The following is a 15,214-nucleotide window of genomic DNA, read 5'->3' as shown; positions in this document are numbered from 1 at the left end:
CTATTATCCATGGTTTGGGTCGGATAATCCCAGATTTGAATTGGTTTGTCATTGTATGCGTGTATAGCTGTAGAATTCGAAAGCATCCTAAGTGGTGGAGCTTGTTCTGTACCTGCCGTAGTGCAACCCATTTCTCGTAGGAATATTGGGATTTTTCTATGTTGTAGACCAAAGTAATGAGAAATTAAATGTCTTCATTGATACACGCCCTGATTAGCTGGCGACTACCACTGGTTTGAAAAAGAATGTCGGTGGATGCTATGAGGAACAAAGCAGAAAGAAAGCTTCGGTGGCTGAGACCATCGTACTACTACTATATAGTTACTCTGCCTTCCCACTGTTCTGTCCTCCATTCCTTCCACTCCACAATAAGCAATAGGCAGCCTTCCTAACACTCACTGACTCTAACAACGAGTGTCACAAACTACGTCGAAACTCAACATGGCACAGGACTCAGGTAGACCGCTTGAAGAGCTGCCCGTCGAGCTCCTTCAAGCGATCCTCGCTGCCGCGCCAGACATCAAAACCCTGGAGGTCGCCGTCATGACCGGACCATGCCTGTATAACGCCTTCAAAGGAGCAGAAGAGTTTATCGTGCGGTCAGTCGTGCTACGCCAATTCGATGATGATCTGCTGCATGATGTCTTAGCAACTCACGCATCCAGCAAAATTCAGGACTGGTCCATCGACCAAGCCGAAAAGTTCTTGACGCCATACTTTGCCCGCGACCAACACCATTTCGTCGACTCTATGGAATGGAAACTTTCTCAGGCTCGCTCGATAGACCAATTTGATGAGACCGTGCAGTACCTTGCCGACAGACTAGCGACAAAAGCATTGTCTAACCACACCGTCTGGAGTGGCATACTGTCCTGGGTTGTTCCACCAACCAAGTTGGAGAGAAACCGGATTAGTCGCAGTCTGTATCGATTCGAAACATTTTGCAATCTGTACCCGTCCTGGAAATATGCACTGAGATCTGACACCGGCAAACTGTATATCGATCATTTTGCACCATGGGAGAATGAACAATTAGTCTGCGTTTCCGAGTGCTTATATAAACAATTCATCCTCCGAGGTATGTTTCAGCTTTCTGCGTCCAACCTTTTCCGATGACACTATCCTATCAGAAACTGACTCTGAAAAAACAAATCCTAGTTTTTTCGGACCCCAAACTCAGTTCCAACTGGCCGGAGCCTATACCCCAAAAGCCTTCATGGATCTTTCAATCATACGTAGAGGCATATATAGAGTGTCACTTGTTTCGCGGCCTTACTCATATTCGACGGTTCGCGCTGGAGAAGGACACAGACTTACAACAAATTGCGCAAGTCGTACGTGAAGAACCAGTCGATGGTATGGGTGTCCACTCTTTCATCAAAGATATGACTCGTTTGCTCGGGCGGGAGGAAACGCCTGATCTCGGTGATTTTAATCCCGAGGACGAAGAAAAGTACATCCCTCGGCCATGGTTCCGTGACCCAGACAGTGGGCCTGAAGATATATGGCGATGGGCCAATCAATGGAACCAGCGGAAACACTTTTTTGCTGCTCGCAGTGCGCAAAGCTTGCGGTCGTGGTTATTTGTGATGTGGGATCGATGGCGCATTGACGAGATGCGTGTTTTGAATAAATCGCGGCCGTGGTCTTATGGTGATCGGTAGAATTCTATTTAGCAGTGAGAAAGACGACGGCTGGATTGCTTGAACACTGATATACTCGGAAACGCAGACTAGCCCAATACTACATCCCCTTGGACTCTGGTTGTAGGGGATATTCCATCGAATATTCTGTGATAATCGTAGTAGTGTTGTCTCGGTCCGGAGAGTGTGATTTCCAGTAGTCACTTCCTTTAGATTCTTTTGCTCACAGAGTATGCATATATCGATCTCTCTCTCTTTAGCCCCTCAGTTTCTATCAAAATCATAAGATTGTCGCCCGAAAAATAAATGCTCCAATCAATGATGCTCCATTACGCCCTTCACAGCCTAAACGAAGCAGATCCAATCCGCACTTATAATATCCAACGGATTCTGAACATCTAATATGACAACACCATCATACACCCACAAACTCAACCCTAATAAGGCCATACCTTTCCATGCAGTTCCCGTTGTTGATCATCCTCGGCTAGATTGATAAACTCGCTCTTAAAGTACTCACTCACCATCTTGGCATGTTCATACTCCTCCGGTCGAACCATCCCTCCAATCGGAATAAGTCCTTCTTCTTCTAACTGCTGAACGATGTTTGAAAGCGCCCCAAATAATTCCCTTTCGCGTTCATGTTCAGCTAGCTTATCGACATTAAAGTCGACCGGGAATGGTGTGTCGTCTTGCCGGAGTTGGTCCCAGTATGCGGAAACCTTGATCAAAGACTCACGCAGTGAGAAAGTGTCCTCGCGTTCCCAACATCCAGATATCAGATTAATGGGGGTGACTCGTGTCGATAGGTATGGGTCATTGAATGCCTCAGCTAGGGATGGATTTACTTTTTCTGTTGCTTTGTAGTAGTATTCGAGTAGCTCCTTTTCCCTGCTTCTTTGTTCTTCGCTGCCTGGGCTAAGTGAGAGTTCCAGCATTTGCGGGTGAGGATGTTGTAAAAATGATGGCGTTATGGCTGCGAGTTGCCAGTCTATGATGGAAGTGATCTGGTGTGTTTCAGGGTCGATGAATATATTGTCGAGGTGGAGGTCTGGATGTGACAGCGTATTAATGTTGTCGTAATCAGGACAGAGGTGTGGGGCGATGTCGAGATAACGCTGGAGAAGAGCCAGGTACTCGTTGGGATTTTCTGGAGTCTCCGTTGACCGGTAGTAGTTCATTCTTGGCTTTGCATGGCATCTTGCCCAATTCAGTTCGTTAACTCCCAGGGCAGTCACGTAATGGATAGGGTTGGTCCCTGGACGGTTGTCAGTAGAGTTGATATCGAAAGAGATGTTCTACCTCTTTGGAATATGACTTTATGTCTTACATGGTCCTCTATTCAGTTCCATCGAGTGCCTTTCATCATTCCACAATTTTCGGTCATTAGATGGTCCAATTGCGAAGCAGGACAACTGCTTGCAATCCTCTATCTTCAGACCTGACAGTTTCCTAAGCATAATGTCGAGGCCTTTAGCGTCAGGGACCTCCGATTTGAGGTCGGACGTGTAGTAGAGGCACCCTTGCATGGGGAACGATACAGATGCCAGTTTCCTCTCTATTTCAACAACTTGGTCAATAATCACAAATTGCGAGGACCTAGACATTCGGCCCCAAATACTCCCAAGCGAATATCCTGTGGCCTTTTTCTCTATGATATACTCAGCTCCGACTAAGTTCGACCTGTCTGTAGACCAGGCATAGATGCGCGGGACCGGAATCCCCAAGAACTCGCGGACCTGGCATCTGTCAGCATCTTCAACATCGCATGAAGAAACCTACATACAAATTTCGGGTGGCTACTTCCGAGGCCGTAGTAAAGAAAGCAGGGCCGGCGTTAGGGTTGGGCAACCTAGCAACAAGTTGTTCACCATTATCCATCGTCAATACGAAGGCTTTGTTGTACTGTCCTTCCATACATTTTGACACCTTCACGCCTGTTTGGTATAGTTAGCTGAACAGACTACAATCTTTCCAGAAGCTAGGAATTTACATCGCGCTCCCTTATGGTCAGTGGATAGATTGACTGTCTCAAGGAGGTTCTCTAGGTTGAATTCACGGTACCGTGCAGCCAGATGTTGGGGATCTCTCCTTCTAGTACTGTTATGAGATTAGTTGAACAAGCTCGAAATGTTTAGGTGCATACAGCCATCTGTATCGTTGATATTTGAACATCTCACCTTTATTCATGCGCACTTCTATGATTCATCAGTTTTAGTCGCACTATGAAGCCAAAAAGCGGTTACCTGAGCCATCTTCCAGGAGCCTGACTAGCACTGGCTTGATTCCAGAGCATAGGGTTGTGTGGGTAGTGACATCGCGTCTGACAAGGCGTGGTACAGCCCTACTAGTGAGGAGAAAGAATGATAGTCTTGGGAGCTGCATGCCTACATTGTGCACCATTGATTGAAGTGAAGGTCTTATCCCTGGATAATGTCGGCCTTAGATACTATTTTGGGTTGCCGGCACGTGGTACTAAGACGAGATAAGCTCTGTCACGTGAAATGCTTGACTCGCATCTTAGGCATCAGCCAAGCTCAATATTATCTTCTCCTTCAATTCATCCTACAACTCAATTCATTTGTCGGAAGTCTTAGTCTTTCTAGGACCCATAAGGGTGGTAATAAACTCACAGTGATTTCCTACAGTTTCAGGCACACAGACATTCATTTTAGCATCCTACGAGGATGGTTTACAGTGGGAAACCAAGTCTAGCCTGCGAACGCTGTCGCCCGCGGCGCCTAAAGGTACCGGCGTGTCTCTAATTTGTGGTTTATTCTACTTTACCAACTTTGTGATCAGCCGTCATGTACGGTGGTAGACGCGGAGAGGGGCAGAGTGAATGGTTTAGATGTTGAAATAAGCTAAACAAAAACTGCCATCCGATAGTGCGATTGGGGGAAACCAGCATGCTCCCAGTGCATTCGGGCCAAAGTCGACTGTCCCGGGTATCGATCTGCTCTGGAGTATACCTTTCGTGACCAGAGTCGTGATGTTATTCGCAAGGCACAACTCAAAGCCGAAAAGGAATCCAAAGAAATTAGCAAGCGACAAAAGCGGACCGTCAAGGGTGACAGCAACGAAATGCTGACTTACTCGCCTTCACCTTCCTCAAGCCTATCGCATTCAACCGCAGAACTGGCGAAGGGATATCTCTTTGTGAATTACATTGCCAAGGGCGATCGAGGGGCGTATATGCCGTACCTTTCGACTTTGACGAATCATTTGGAGAGCTCCGCTGTGGACGATGCTCTTACGGCTGCCGGTCTGGCGGCCTTGTCCAATATTCATAGGTCTCCCCAGATGATGTATACAGCCCGTAAACATTATATGTCCGCGTTGTCGCTAACTAATAACTCTCTCGGTAACCCGCATTTGTGTACGAGGGATGAGACTTTAGCAACAGTGGTGCTATTGAGCATGTTTGAAGTGAGAGACTCACCTCAGTAGCAACCTGGCTTATATTAACGAGATTTTTCCCAGGTATTGACCTGCGGCGATGACCTCTTTATGACAAGATGGATAAAGCACTTAGATGGCGCGGCAATTTTGATTGAGACCAGGGGTCGAGAGCAATTATCTCGACCGGAAGGATTGGCGCTATTCAGTCAGTTACGTACCCAGATAGTGAGTTAACCTACTCGGATCCTCAGTTAGATCTCTTTCACTGAGAAAACTATAAAACTATTCCGAGAAGATACTAATCAGGATCTAATTAGGTGCTCAGTCATGTGTACCGACAAAAGCATACATCGGCAGTGATTCGTAATCTCAGCCAAGAAGCAGCAAAATACCGACCGAATAAAGATGATGCAATTATCGATCGACTTAGTGGCGTGACCATTCCTCTCGGGGATCTCTGTGCAGATATAAAGGAGGGTACAATAAGCTGCCCTTCGAAGATAGTGCGTTGTGCCTTAGAATTAGACGCACAGCTCCAATCGATAATGTCCGATATACCTGCTTCAATGGGCTACAGGACTGTCAACGTTGCCCTAGCTCACAGAGTGCATATGGATAACACTGTTTGGGGAGCCCAATATCACACTTACCGAGATATTACCGTGAGTAGCTTCTGGAACAACTATCGATCTGCCAGGCTGGTACTCCTGGAATTGATCGTTGAAGCAATCAGAGCCATGAAGACTCCTTTGCTCGGCAACACAAAAGAAGCACATCATCATGTATTGCGGCAATGCCAGGAAATATCCCGTCAATTAGTTGAGGATATTTGCGCAAGTGTGCCATTTCATCTCGGATCGGTTGTGGACGACAACCATGTCGACAAAACCTCCAGTCATTTAACCCTTCAGAGCTCGTCAGACATAGATATGCATCATGCATCTAAGTCGCCTCGCTTGTCCTCTGGGTCTCCATTGGTGGTTCCAGCGGCCGGGGGTTTCGCCTTAATGTGGCCTTTGTTGATTGCTGCGGATTCTGGTTATGCGTCCAAGGAACTTCGAGCTTGGATCATAGATTGTTTAAGCAGAATTGGCCGTTCTATGGGAATCAACCAGGCATTAGCAATGGCACAACTGGTACGAGAGGGCGAGAGTACGCGGGCCTGGCTATCTCCGGAGCATTCTCCATCGGAACGAGACATCGAGAGGGGGCAGTGTTGAACGAAGCCGGAGCTCTACAGACAGATGACAACGCCTTCCGCTTCTCTACACTAATTTAGTATGATTCAGGCATGACGAAGGTTTTCGACTTTTCGACTTCTCAAACAACAAATGCGTTTAAATGAAAGACGGCAAAAAGCCAACTTTATTATCAAACTCTCAACTTCCAGACTTTTGTTTGTCTAATTTCTCGCCAAATGGTAGACGCGACTACCGGGAGCTGTTGCATTCGGCTAAACTGGCTCGTACCCGCCAAGGCTACGAGAATTGCGAGGATCAAGAGGCGAAGTATGGAACTGCGTATTCCCGGACTGGTATGGCTGTTTCTGAGACATTGAATCTGTCCTGTTCACTGCCACTTCAGAACGAGGAGTAAACACGCCCAGCACGGTGTACATCAGAACCACAAGGAATTCCTCGATGGTGGTCATGCAAAGCCGGATAGTCACATTTCCATCGACCAAGGAAAATTGACGGTCATGGCTGAAATCGGTGATAAGACTGTACAGCAGACGACAAGCTATCAATGGCAACGCTAACAGGGCCACGCCGACGATACGCTTTTGGCTTGGTGCCATCCGAGGGAGGTCCCTGACCGTTGTCGACCACAGGATGCAAAGAACGACGTATATTGCGAGGAACAGTATAATTCCAGCTCTGGTTTCGTTTTGTCCTTCAGAATGTTCGGATGTATTCGACGAGTATTGGTTGATTCCGCCAATGATTGAAAGAATCAAGGCAATAAGGGCTGGGATATGGAGTAACTCAACGACTTTACTGCGACCAGAGATAGCGGTTGCTTTCTTGTTATAGATTCCTAGACTAAATTCAATTGTGTCAGCGTCAAAACTTCCCCGGATTAAGTATTGATTCTTACATCTTCGTTGCGACAATGCTGAAGGAACTCAATCTCTGCAATAGTGAAGTGGCTTGGGAGCCTTGGGCTGATGGCCTATGGTCGCAAATCTCATCGAAACTATCAATTGTGAGTTTCTTGATGGGGTCAAATCAACAAGGTTGTTTAGGAGATAACATACACTCTCTTCAATAAGCCAAGACTAGACAGCAGCAGTGGAGAGAGCCCCACTGACTGCAATATGATAGCCCACTCCACATCTGAGGTGTTGTCTGGATGCAAATCACTGAGGATCTCCATCACAGCACCTGCGATTCTAATTCCGCTGAATATGAAGAGGTAGATCCACCCGAGCTGTCTGTGAAAGCCATGGAGGAGGACGACGAAGAGAGTAACCAAGGATATGGGTATATAGACGATTAACTCGGCAATCGCAACTCCTTTTTCTGTGACGACAGTCATTTTTGGTATTGATCCAACTAGTACGCGGACAGAATGACACAACAATTTGCACTTTCTTTATCTTCCGAGTAACTTGAATGGTTCAAAATCTGTATCAGCATAGCTCCGAGCTCCAGCATGGCCGGATGCGACTTTTATAGACAAGCCATCCATAAAAGTCTACCATGCAAGCCTTTTCTTCCACAAAATCCTTTGAAGTCTCGTATGTCCGTACGAAACACATCACCCCTTTTGGCAAGTATCCTCGTTCGGTGGCTGAGACGTGGCCTACAAGAACAAGGCAGCAGCATCGGATCGGAGGAATTTTCCGTTTGATACGTTAAAACTCCATTCTCGACTAATGCCAAGCTACGTACCAAAATGCTTGTCTGAGCGCAGCCCTTTTTTAAACATTATGGGCGATGCCTAATGACGTGGGGCTGAGTTCACGTTGCAAGGCTTCGTTTTCTTTGACTTTTTGAGCTGCCGGCTACCCCGCGTTACCGCATCGGGAAATCTTATTCGTGCCTACGAATCACTTTCCAGATTAGGGCTAGCCTCATCCGCATATAAGATGCTGTTACGATTGGTCAACTTTCTAACTGACGGACATGGAAATATGACTGCATCGGGATACAGTTACGTGCAACACATTTATCCTGTTACATGCACTGCCAGAGAATCATGGTTTGGGCACAGAGGCTCAGAGAGGCGCAGCTCAGTGCTGTCAATGCGTCTGATGTCAGTACTTGTCCGAATTGATGTTGTATAAGATCAAGGAGTTGGGCAGAGACCATATAAATATCACTGCTCATCTCAAGCATTCAATTGAATTCTATACTGCCCATCTGAATTATTCAAATCTTGTTTAGAGGCTCAGCTGAGAAGACCAAGAAGACGCGATAGCTTCAGCTTCACATCAAGATGCTATCCCACAAAATCCTCTCCCTAGCCTCCCTCATAGGGCTATCTCTAGCCCTCCCCAAGGCCAGATCCCCCAAGCTCGACTCCAACCCCATCCCCGGCGAATCCCCCCTCTTCGCAACATACACCGGCAAGCCCACCCCCATCCCAGCCAACTACACCCGAGTCATCCCAGCAACAGCCTCCGGCCCCGCGGGTCCCGACGACCTCCTCTTCCAAAACCTCCTCAGCGCCGAATGGATCATCTACTCATTCTACCAACAAGGAGTCGAATCCTTCACCCCCTCCTCCTTCAGCGACCTCGGCTACCCAAACAGCACCTACGACCGCATCGCCGAAATCCGCGACAACGAAGCCGGCCACATCCGCATCTTCCAAGACGAAATCTCCTCTACATCCCTGAAGCCAGGCCCTTGCAACTACAGCTTCGGCTTCGACAACGACCCAGAAACCTTCCTCGCCCTTCAAGTCTATATCGAAGTTAACAGCATGGCCTTCCTGACCGGCCTCGTCCGCGAATCCAACACAACCGATACCAGCTCCGCACTTGTCGCCGTTGCCGAGGTCGAGACCCGTCACAACGTCTGGTCCCTCATTGATGTCTGGGATGTGAGTCCCTTCGCTGGACCCGCAGATACGGTGTATCCGTACGCGAACCAGATCCTGGCGTTGACGAATTCCTTCGTCGTCTCGGGGAGTTGTCCTTCTGAGAACCCGGAGTATCCGTACCCGAATCAGAACTTGCCGGGGATTGGGTTTGTGGCGAATACTACTACTGGGCATCCTGGGTCGAAGATTCAGTTGGAGTTTAGTAGTGATCCCGGGTTTACGGAGGGAGGGGATTACTATGCGGTGTTCTTTCACGGGGTGCTGAATATTAGCGTGCCGTTTGATATCAAAACTAATGAGACGGTTATTCCCGGGGAGTTTGATAAGGGGGCGGGTATTATTGCTCTCGCTGTGGCTGATAAGGCTGGGGCGCCGACGGAGGACAGTGTGCTTGCTGGGCCGTTGTTGTTGTTGCAGCAGCCCGAGAAGTTGACTCTTCTGGAGCCTTGATTTAGTTGTGATGGATGAAATGGGGAGTTGGTATAGGCTTGAGGGGTGTGCGATGAAGTGATGGGTGTGGGGGATGAGTGAGATGCAGTCATAGTTATGACGATTATTCATGTGATGTCCAATTGCCATGAGATATTATGCAACATGGATCCTGTAGATTTCCCGCCACAGCCACACTAGGCTATAGCATTCTCGTATTCTCATTCATCTACTGTCAATCCTAATCTAGCCAGTATGAGCCCACCATATAGATCAGCCGACTACTACAACCCAAAGCCAAACTAACGTAGATTATCTGTTATAGACCTGCCATAGCTCCACCCAAGCCCAACAAAGCATCAATCTCATCTAGACAATCTCCACCGTAGCAGTTTCACCCCCCTCAAAGATAGGACACGACCTGCTATCCGTCCCTGCAAGCAACCTATCCCACAGACCAACACCCCTTCTCTCAAAAGCGCCTGGTTTGCGCGTCGATGGCACTAATATGAGGAACCATGTTTCCGGGCCCATCCTCTGATTCCGCTCAGAAACCCAAGAAAATAGCCGGAGGCAGTAATATGATTCGTCTGGGTTGTGCACCTCCGGCTTATCGAGGGTCACACTTACCTTGTGTCCATCCGAGCACTGCACGAAGGTATAATGTCGGACTTCGTCTTCATAAATGACTTGCCCTTTCTGCTTCTCTGGTGGTTCCTCAAGGTGTATCAGTTTTACTGGCGCAAAGGCGCTCGTCAAAACAATAGAACCGTCTGTAACAGCACTCATAGGGTCCTCCAGTAGCTCATGCTGACAGTGGACTCGCTCGACGATGCACTGATCAATGGCCAAGGGCTCATATTTCCATATTTCCAAGGGAAGGTCAAATCGATGGGTGACAGGTCTTCCAACAGATGCCCACGACCAGGTCGGAATATAGTATGCAGCTTCATTCGCGTTCACGGTCCCGCTTTCCGGTATCTCCGCACCTTCATTAGGGGGCTCAACCTCCCACGACAGATCAAACGGAAGCTCTTTCTTCCAAAGACCAGCCAGATACTCAACCGCTGCTTCGGACCCTTGCCGCATATGATTCCCCACCATTTTCGCCAGTCCAGAAATAGCTCGTAACCGGTCATGCTTCTTAGTGAGTGACCTGTGGGAATAATCCGAGACAAGATCTCTCCATCTCTGGTATGGTGCCTGGTGAGGCTCAAGCCATAACCGTGAGCCCAGGGAAGACCGATGCCACTCCGGATATCCTTGTCTCTCGGATTGGACTTTCGTCTTCAGGATTTCGGTTTTGATAGAAGCCCCGAGCTTGCCGTAATCGAGAGTCGTGTGTCGTGGTACTTGGGGTGCCACTGCGTGTCCGCATTCACAGAGCTGGCGACAAAGACACTCCCAGATCATTTCGTTGCCATCGTAGCAGAGTCTGCGGTTGGGTAGGACGGATTCTTGTAGACACCATCCTCTTGTGTCGAGAGATGATCGGTCTCGATATGATCTAGGGTAGAACTTCCCGGGGCGTATTAGCAGGTCCAAAGGAGGGGCGGTGTCGGGGCGGGTAGTGCAAAGGAGTTGTTGCCAGGTAGGGGCACCGAAGCGCTGTTTGCCGAGGAATCCCAATTTGCATGAGTTGGGTTCCATGACCGAGATGGTTAAGTACGAGTTGAGATAGATATCGTGCATTGCTGATGCATCGTGTAACCAAGCAATCCGATCATCTTGGACGATGCACAAAGAGTCGACCCAGAGATTAGGTATCTCGAGGTTTCGGCAGACAGTGATGGCATCTTGAAGGGCGAGTGGTAATGTGGTGAGTTCGATAGCTTGGTAGTGCGATTCCAGGTTATGGGTTGTCGTGGTCAGGACTTGGTCAAGATCCTTTCCCCAGCAGTAGCTAAGGCATGCGTAGCGTACCGGCTCGAAAGGTTCAAATAGGAATGGCTCGCGTGTGCCATCCGACGAGCCGACATTGACAAGACGCCGCGGTTTGTAATCAGGGTTCGGAGGCTTACAAGCTCCGTCATGCTCGTCACAGTATGACAGCCAGTGACGAGCTCGTTCGAAAGCTGCTGGTGAGCCTGAATCATGCGTCACTTCAAGAGATTGAGCGAGAAATTTCCCCGTATATTCGGGGCTCTTGCCGAAATGAAAATCAAAAAATTGCGCTTCGTAACGTGCAGTGGCAGCACGTTTGAGAAAGTGGAAGGTCGTAGGTTGGTCCAAGTCAACGTCTTCCGTTCCCTCGGGCTGCTGCAGATGCAGGGTAAATTGAGGTACTATAGTAAACCAGTCGTCCTCTGATTTCGCCCGCTGGTAGTCAACTAGACCGAGATACGCGTTCTTTTTTACCCAGCCCGGTTTGACAGCTTCAATGACTTGCAACACCAGATTACAGTCCAAACAGATAGATGCATTTATCAGAAAGATGGCAATGGGGGTATTCTCGATTCCAATGTAATCCGCCCTTTTCCGCAGAACCACGTGTGGACAAGTCTGGTTTGGGTCTGCATCTGGATTGGAGGAGTTGGAAGACATATTCGGCATTGCAGCTGAACTTGGGGCACCTAGGGTAGGATTAGGATTAGGATTAGCACCTACTGAAAAATGATTGACAGCATCAGTGCCCGCTGCCCCGCTCCAACAGAAGGTTTCACATCAGGTCAGTCGGGCGTTAAGCGATAAACACAAGACAAGCCACTCTACTCAGCCTCATCCTCTTCTTAGTCAAGGTCAGCAAAGCGATGAGGGTCTTAGTCAGCCGGGACGAGGTGAACAGGTCGTCTCCGGGATTCATCATGACCTATCACCATAAGAACCATATCATTGAAATCCAGGCTTGTTATAGTCTGCGGTGAAGGAGGCCCTCGCCCCATTGCAGCAAAAGCAAAGATGAAGATGATGCCTGACAGATGGTGCCTGAGAGACGCTTATATCATGTGATCTCGGCTATGGTGATCTAACCCAGTTGGGTTGAATTGTTCCATACTCAGTTAGTGTCAGCCTTGGACGGATGAGGCTTTTCCGCATGATTCAATCACAAGAAACCCAACAAGATAATCAAACAGCCAAGGAATACAGACCCAGCACTTATACCTAGCTGTGCAGCATAAACCAAAACAACATGAATAAATACGAGCGCCAATGTAACCTGAGACTCTGGCTAAATTCTCCGTCCAATCGGATTCCCTACACTCAAACTTGGGATTCGCCGGACTCTCGGCAGCCCTAACCTCTACCAGTAAAGGTTAATCCTACCCCACTTGTGATTCGCATGGCTTGGACCCCTGAAATATAGTTCCTTTGCGTGCCTGAATATGGTGCTCGTTATTCGTCTTTCACGTCCTTCGGGCCTTGGCCTTGGGGCTGCCAAGCGGGTGGCGGAGAGTGCCCCGTGGTTCCCTGATTTGGGCGTAAATGCGATTTCTATCATCACTTGATAAAAGCAAGACCCTGCGTCTATGAGGAACTTTAGTCAACTTTCTGCTCTCAGATACCTGTCGAAAAGTAGATGTGCCTGGTCTTGCTGTTTCAAAATGTCATCTCTAACATCGCACCTTGTCATCGCCCTGGCATTGTCAACCTCCAGCTATGCCCTATCGAGCCAGCGAGATGATTCATCCGTGGTTCCATCTCCTTTTGACAACCTTGAGGATGTTAATGTGGTCAAGCGAGACAGTTCTAAGACAGTAGAAGCTCCCCTGGTGATATATGTCAGTCTGCCATTTCACTCTCCGTACATATCACCAACTCGACAACCCTAACAATCAACAGGGCGACAGCTACTGGATGAATGCCTCGATCGGAACACCTCCGCAGTCACTAAGTTTCCTACTTGATCTTACGCGCTCAAGGGTCGAGCCCGCATACACCCTCGATGAGAACTACACCTGTTCCGACGATGAACTCTGCTCGGAATTCGGCTTCTACAAACCTACCGATTCATCCACCTACCAGCACCTCACCTACACACAGAAACACGATGCAGGCGTCGACTACACCTACTCCGATACCATAACGCTTGGAGAACACGCAGCCGACCAGGTCCCACTGGACATGTACCTCCTGTCCTACATTTCCTGTCAGTTCCTCCCCTCTTCGCCACTCATAGCCCATCAACCAACACTCAAGTAGACAGCTCCCTCGGCCTCTCCTCCGTCAACACCAGCTTCCCCTACATCCTCGTTGACCGCGGCCTGACCACCTCCCCCTCCTTCAGCCTAATCGGCGACAACGGCAACACCACCACCCCCAGCATTATCTTCGGAGGCATCAACACCTCCAAATTCAACGGGCCCCTGCAAGCCTTCTCATTTGCCGACCACACCATTACCAACAACCCCTTCGTCACTCTCGAAGCAGACTCCCTCCAACTAACCACCAACACCAACGACAATTCAACCTACCCCATTCCCTCCTCCACCCCCTTAATGCTCAGAACCGACGAACTAATCACCTACCTCCCCAACTCAACCGTCCAATCCCTCTACAACGACCTAAACATAACCACCGACGGCGTAGTTTCCAGTTCAAGATTCTACGGCGTCCTTCCCTGCTCCCGCCAGGAAAGCGAATTCCATACTTTCTCCCTAGTCATTGGAAACATGACCTTCTCTGTAGGCTGGGATGAGCTATTCGTCCCGTGGACACGTGACGGACTGTGCAAGTTCGGTATCCAGGCCCAGGAGTCGGATTACAAGACCCATGCGGAGCTGGGTGTTCCCTTTGTGAGAAGGATGTATGTCGCCGTGGATTATAATAATCAGTTTGTTGGGGTGGCGACGCTGAAGAATGATGATGATCAGGACGAGGGTGAAGATGAGGTTGTGGAAATTGGCACTGGAACGGCGTTGCCGAGTGCTGTCGGGGATTGGCCGGCTAGTATTACGGCGTATACTCCTGCAGCTTCGACTGGTACGGCTGCTGCCACGTTGACGTTTACGACGGCGACGTCGAGTGGTGGAGGTGTGGTGCCGACGGGTCTATCAGAGATGGGGAGGGCTTTGTTGGTGCCGGGGGTGTTGGGGATGGCTGTTTTGCAAGCTGTCTAGATATCACGCCGTGATGAGAGGGTTTTATATTTCAAATATTTCTTTTCTTGGTTTGATTGTACTAAGTACTTGGTCGAAGTGAATGATTAGAGTATGTAGATTATTGGGTTCTGTATACACATGTTTAGCATATAAGCAATTGATGTACTGCTTTGAGGGATCTTCGTGAAATTATTAACTGGACAGCATTAAGCATCTACCCCTTCATGTCTCTAAAGCACTCCACACTTGAATCGTAGTGTATAGTACTGATGATCGCTAAAGCTATCATTTCTATAACGACATCAATATTGTATACAATCACGTGAACATATAGTCCTCCAAATCACCTGACAAAGCGGTCAACCATGCCAAAACCCACTGACCGCCGGGATTCAATCGGGATTCCGGGGGATTCCGGACATCCACAGTAGCCTCAATTGTAGGAGAACCCCCGCCCGGGTTTGGTTCTTGGCGGGTTTGTCAACATTAGAATAAGACCAATCATTGACTTTCTTCCCCTGAGGGCGCGCTTTTTAGACATTGTATCATGCTATCATCGGGTTTGCGCCCACGTAGATATCAAGTCCGCTTCATTTTATGCACGGAATTCGTAGATTCAGTGCGCCGTTGGCAAGATGGAATCGATATAAG

The 15,214-nt window shown here is 48.6% G+C and overlaps 7 protein-coding genes across 7 annotated transcripts; 4 read left to right on the top strand and 3 right to left on the bottom strand.

Moving 5' to 3' along the window:
- Nucleotides 1-441: 441 nt before the first annotated feature.
- BO79DRAFT_138404 (uncharacterized protein) lies at nt 442-1,664 on the top strand (the record flags this gene model as incomplete). The annotated part of the gene is made up of 2 exons (XM_025678158.1): nt 442-1,078; nt 1,240-1,664. 2 exons carry the CDS (start codon nt 442-444, stop codon nt 1,662-1,664), a joined length of 1,062 nt encoding a protein of 353 aa, XP_025543376.1.
- A 416-nt stretch (nt 1,665-2,080) lies between these two features.
- On the bottom strand, nt 2,081-4,046 carry BO79DRAFT_251044 (phosphotransferase enzyme family protein; the record flags this gene model as incomplete). Its single annotated transcript, XM_025685846.1, has 6 exons — nt 2,081-2,901; nt 2,974-3,382; nt 3,447-3,580; nt 3,637-3,743; nt 3,790-3,841; nt 3,890-4,046. The coding sequence occupies 6 exons, from the start codon at nt 4,044-4,046 to the stop codon at nt 2,081-2,083; spliced, it is 1,680 nt and encodes a 559-aa protein (XP_025543375.1).
- A 183-nt stretch (nt 4,047-4,229) lies between these two features.
- Nucleotides 4,230-6,271, top strand: BO79DRAFT_284804 (Zn(II)2Cys6 transcription factor). The gene is made up of 4 exons (XM_025688288.1): nt 4,230-4,390; nt 4,533-5,072; nt 5,127-5,270; nt 5,363-6,271. The coding sequence occupies exons 1-4, from the start codon at nt 4,331-4,333 to the stop codon at nt 6,263-6,265; spliced, it is 1,647 nt and encodes a 548-aa protein (XP_025543374.1). The 5' UTR covers nt 4,230-4,330; the 3' UTR covers nt 6,266-6,271.
- A 110-nt stretch (nt 6,272-6,381) lies between these two features.
- Nucleotides 6,382-7,492, bottom strand: BO79DRAFT_166084 (uncharacterized protein; the record flags this gene model as incomplete). Its single annotated transcript, XM_025679293.1, has 3 exons — nt 6,382-7,087; nt 7,143-7,241; nt 7,425-7,492. 3 exons carry the CDS (start codon nt 7,490-7,492, stop codon nt 6,499-6,501), a joined length of 756 nt encoding a protein of 251 aa, XP_025543373.1. The 3' UTR covers nt 6,382-6,498.
- Nucleotides 7,493-8,486: 994 nt separating this feature from the next.
- Nucleotides 8,487-9,545, top strand: BO79DRAFT_138447 (uncharacterized protein; the record flags this gene model as incomplete). Its single annotated transcript, XM_025678160.1, has 1 exon — nt 8,487-9,545. One exon carries the CDS (start codon nt 8,487-8,489, stop codon nt 9,543-9,545), a length of 1,059 nt encoding a protein of 352 aa, XP_025543372.1.
- A 271-nt stretch (nt 9,546-9,816) lies between these two features.
- BO79DRAFT_235161 (HET domain-containing protein) lies at nt 9,817-12,327 on the bottom strand (the record flags this gene model as incomplete). The annotated part of the gene is made up of 2 exons (XM_025684452.1): nt 9,817-12,043; nt 12,237-12,327. The coding sequence occupies 2 exons, from the start codon at nt 12,325-12,327 to the stop codon at nt 9,894-9,896; spliced, it is 2,241 nt and encodes a 746-aa protein (XP_025543371.1). The 3' UTR covers nt 9,817-9,893.
- Nucleotides 12,328-13,029: 702 nt separating this feature from the next.
- Nucleotides 13,030-14,581, top strand: BO79DRAFT_187830 (acid protease; the record flags this gene model as incomplete). The annotated part of the gene is made up of 3 exons (XM_025680561.1): nt 13,030-13,243; nt 13,305-13,611; nt 13,665-14,581. Exons 1-3 carry the CDS (start codon nt 13,067-13,069, stop codon nt 14,579-14,581), a joined length of 1,401 nt encoding a protein of 466 aa, XP_025543370.1. The 5' UTR covers nt 13,030-13,066.
- Nucleotides 14,582-15,214: the final 633 nt, after the last annotated feature.

This window comes from Aspergillus costaricaensis (assembly GCF_003184835.1).
Source record: "Aspergillus costaricaensis CBS 115574 unplaced genomic scaffold BO79scaffold_4, whole genome shotgun sequence".
Classification (NCBI taxonomy): Eukaryota; Fungi; Ascomycota; class Eurotiomycetes; order Eurotiales; family Aspergillaceae; genus Aspergillus; species Aspergillus costaricensis.
The sequence above is the reverse complement of the archived record's forward strand: the minus strand, read 5'-3'. Positions and strand labels throughout refer to the sequence as shown.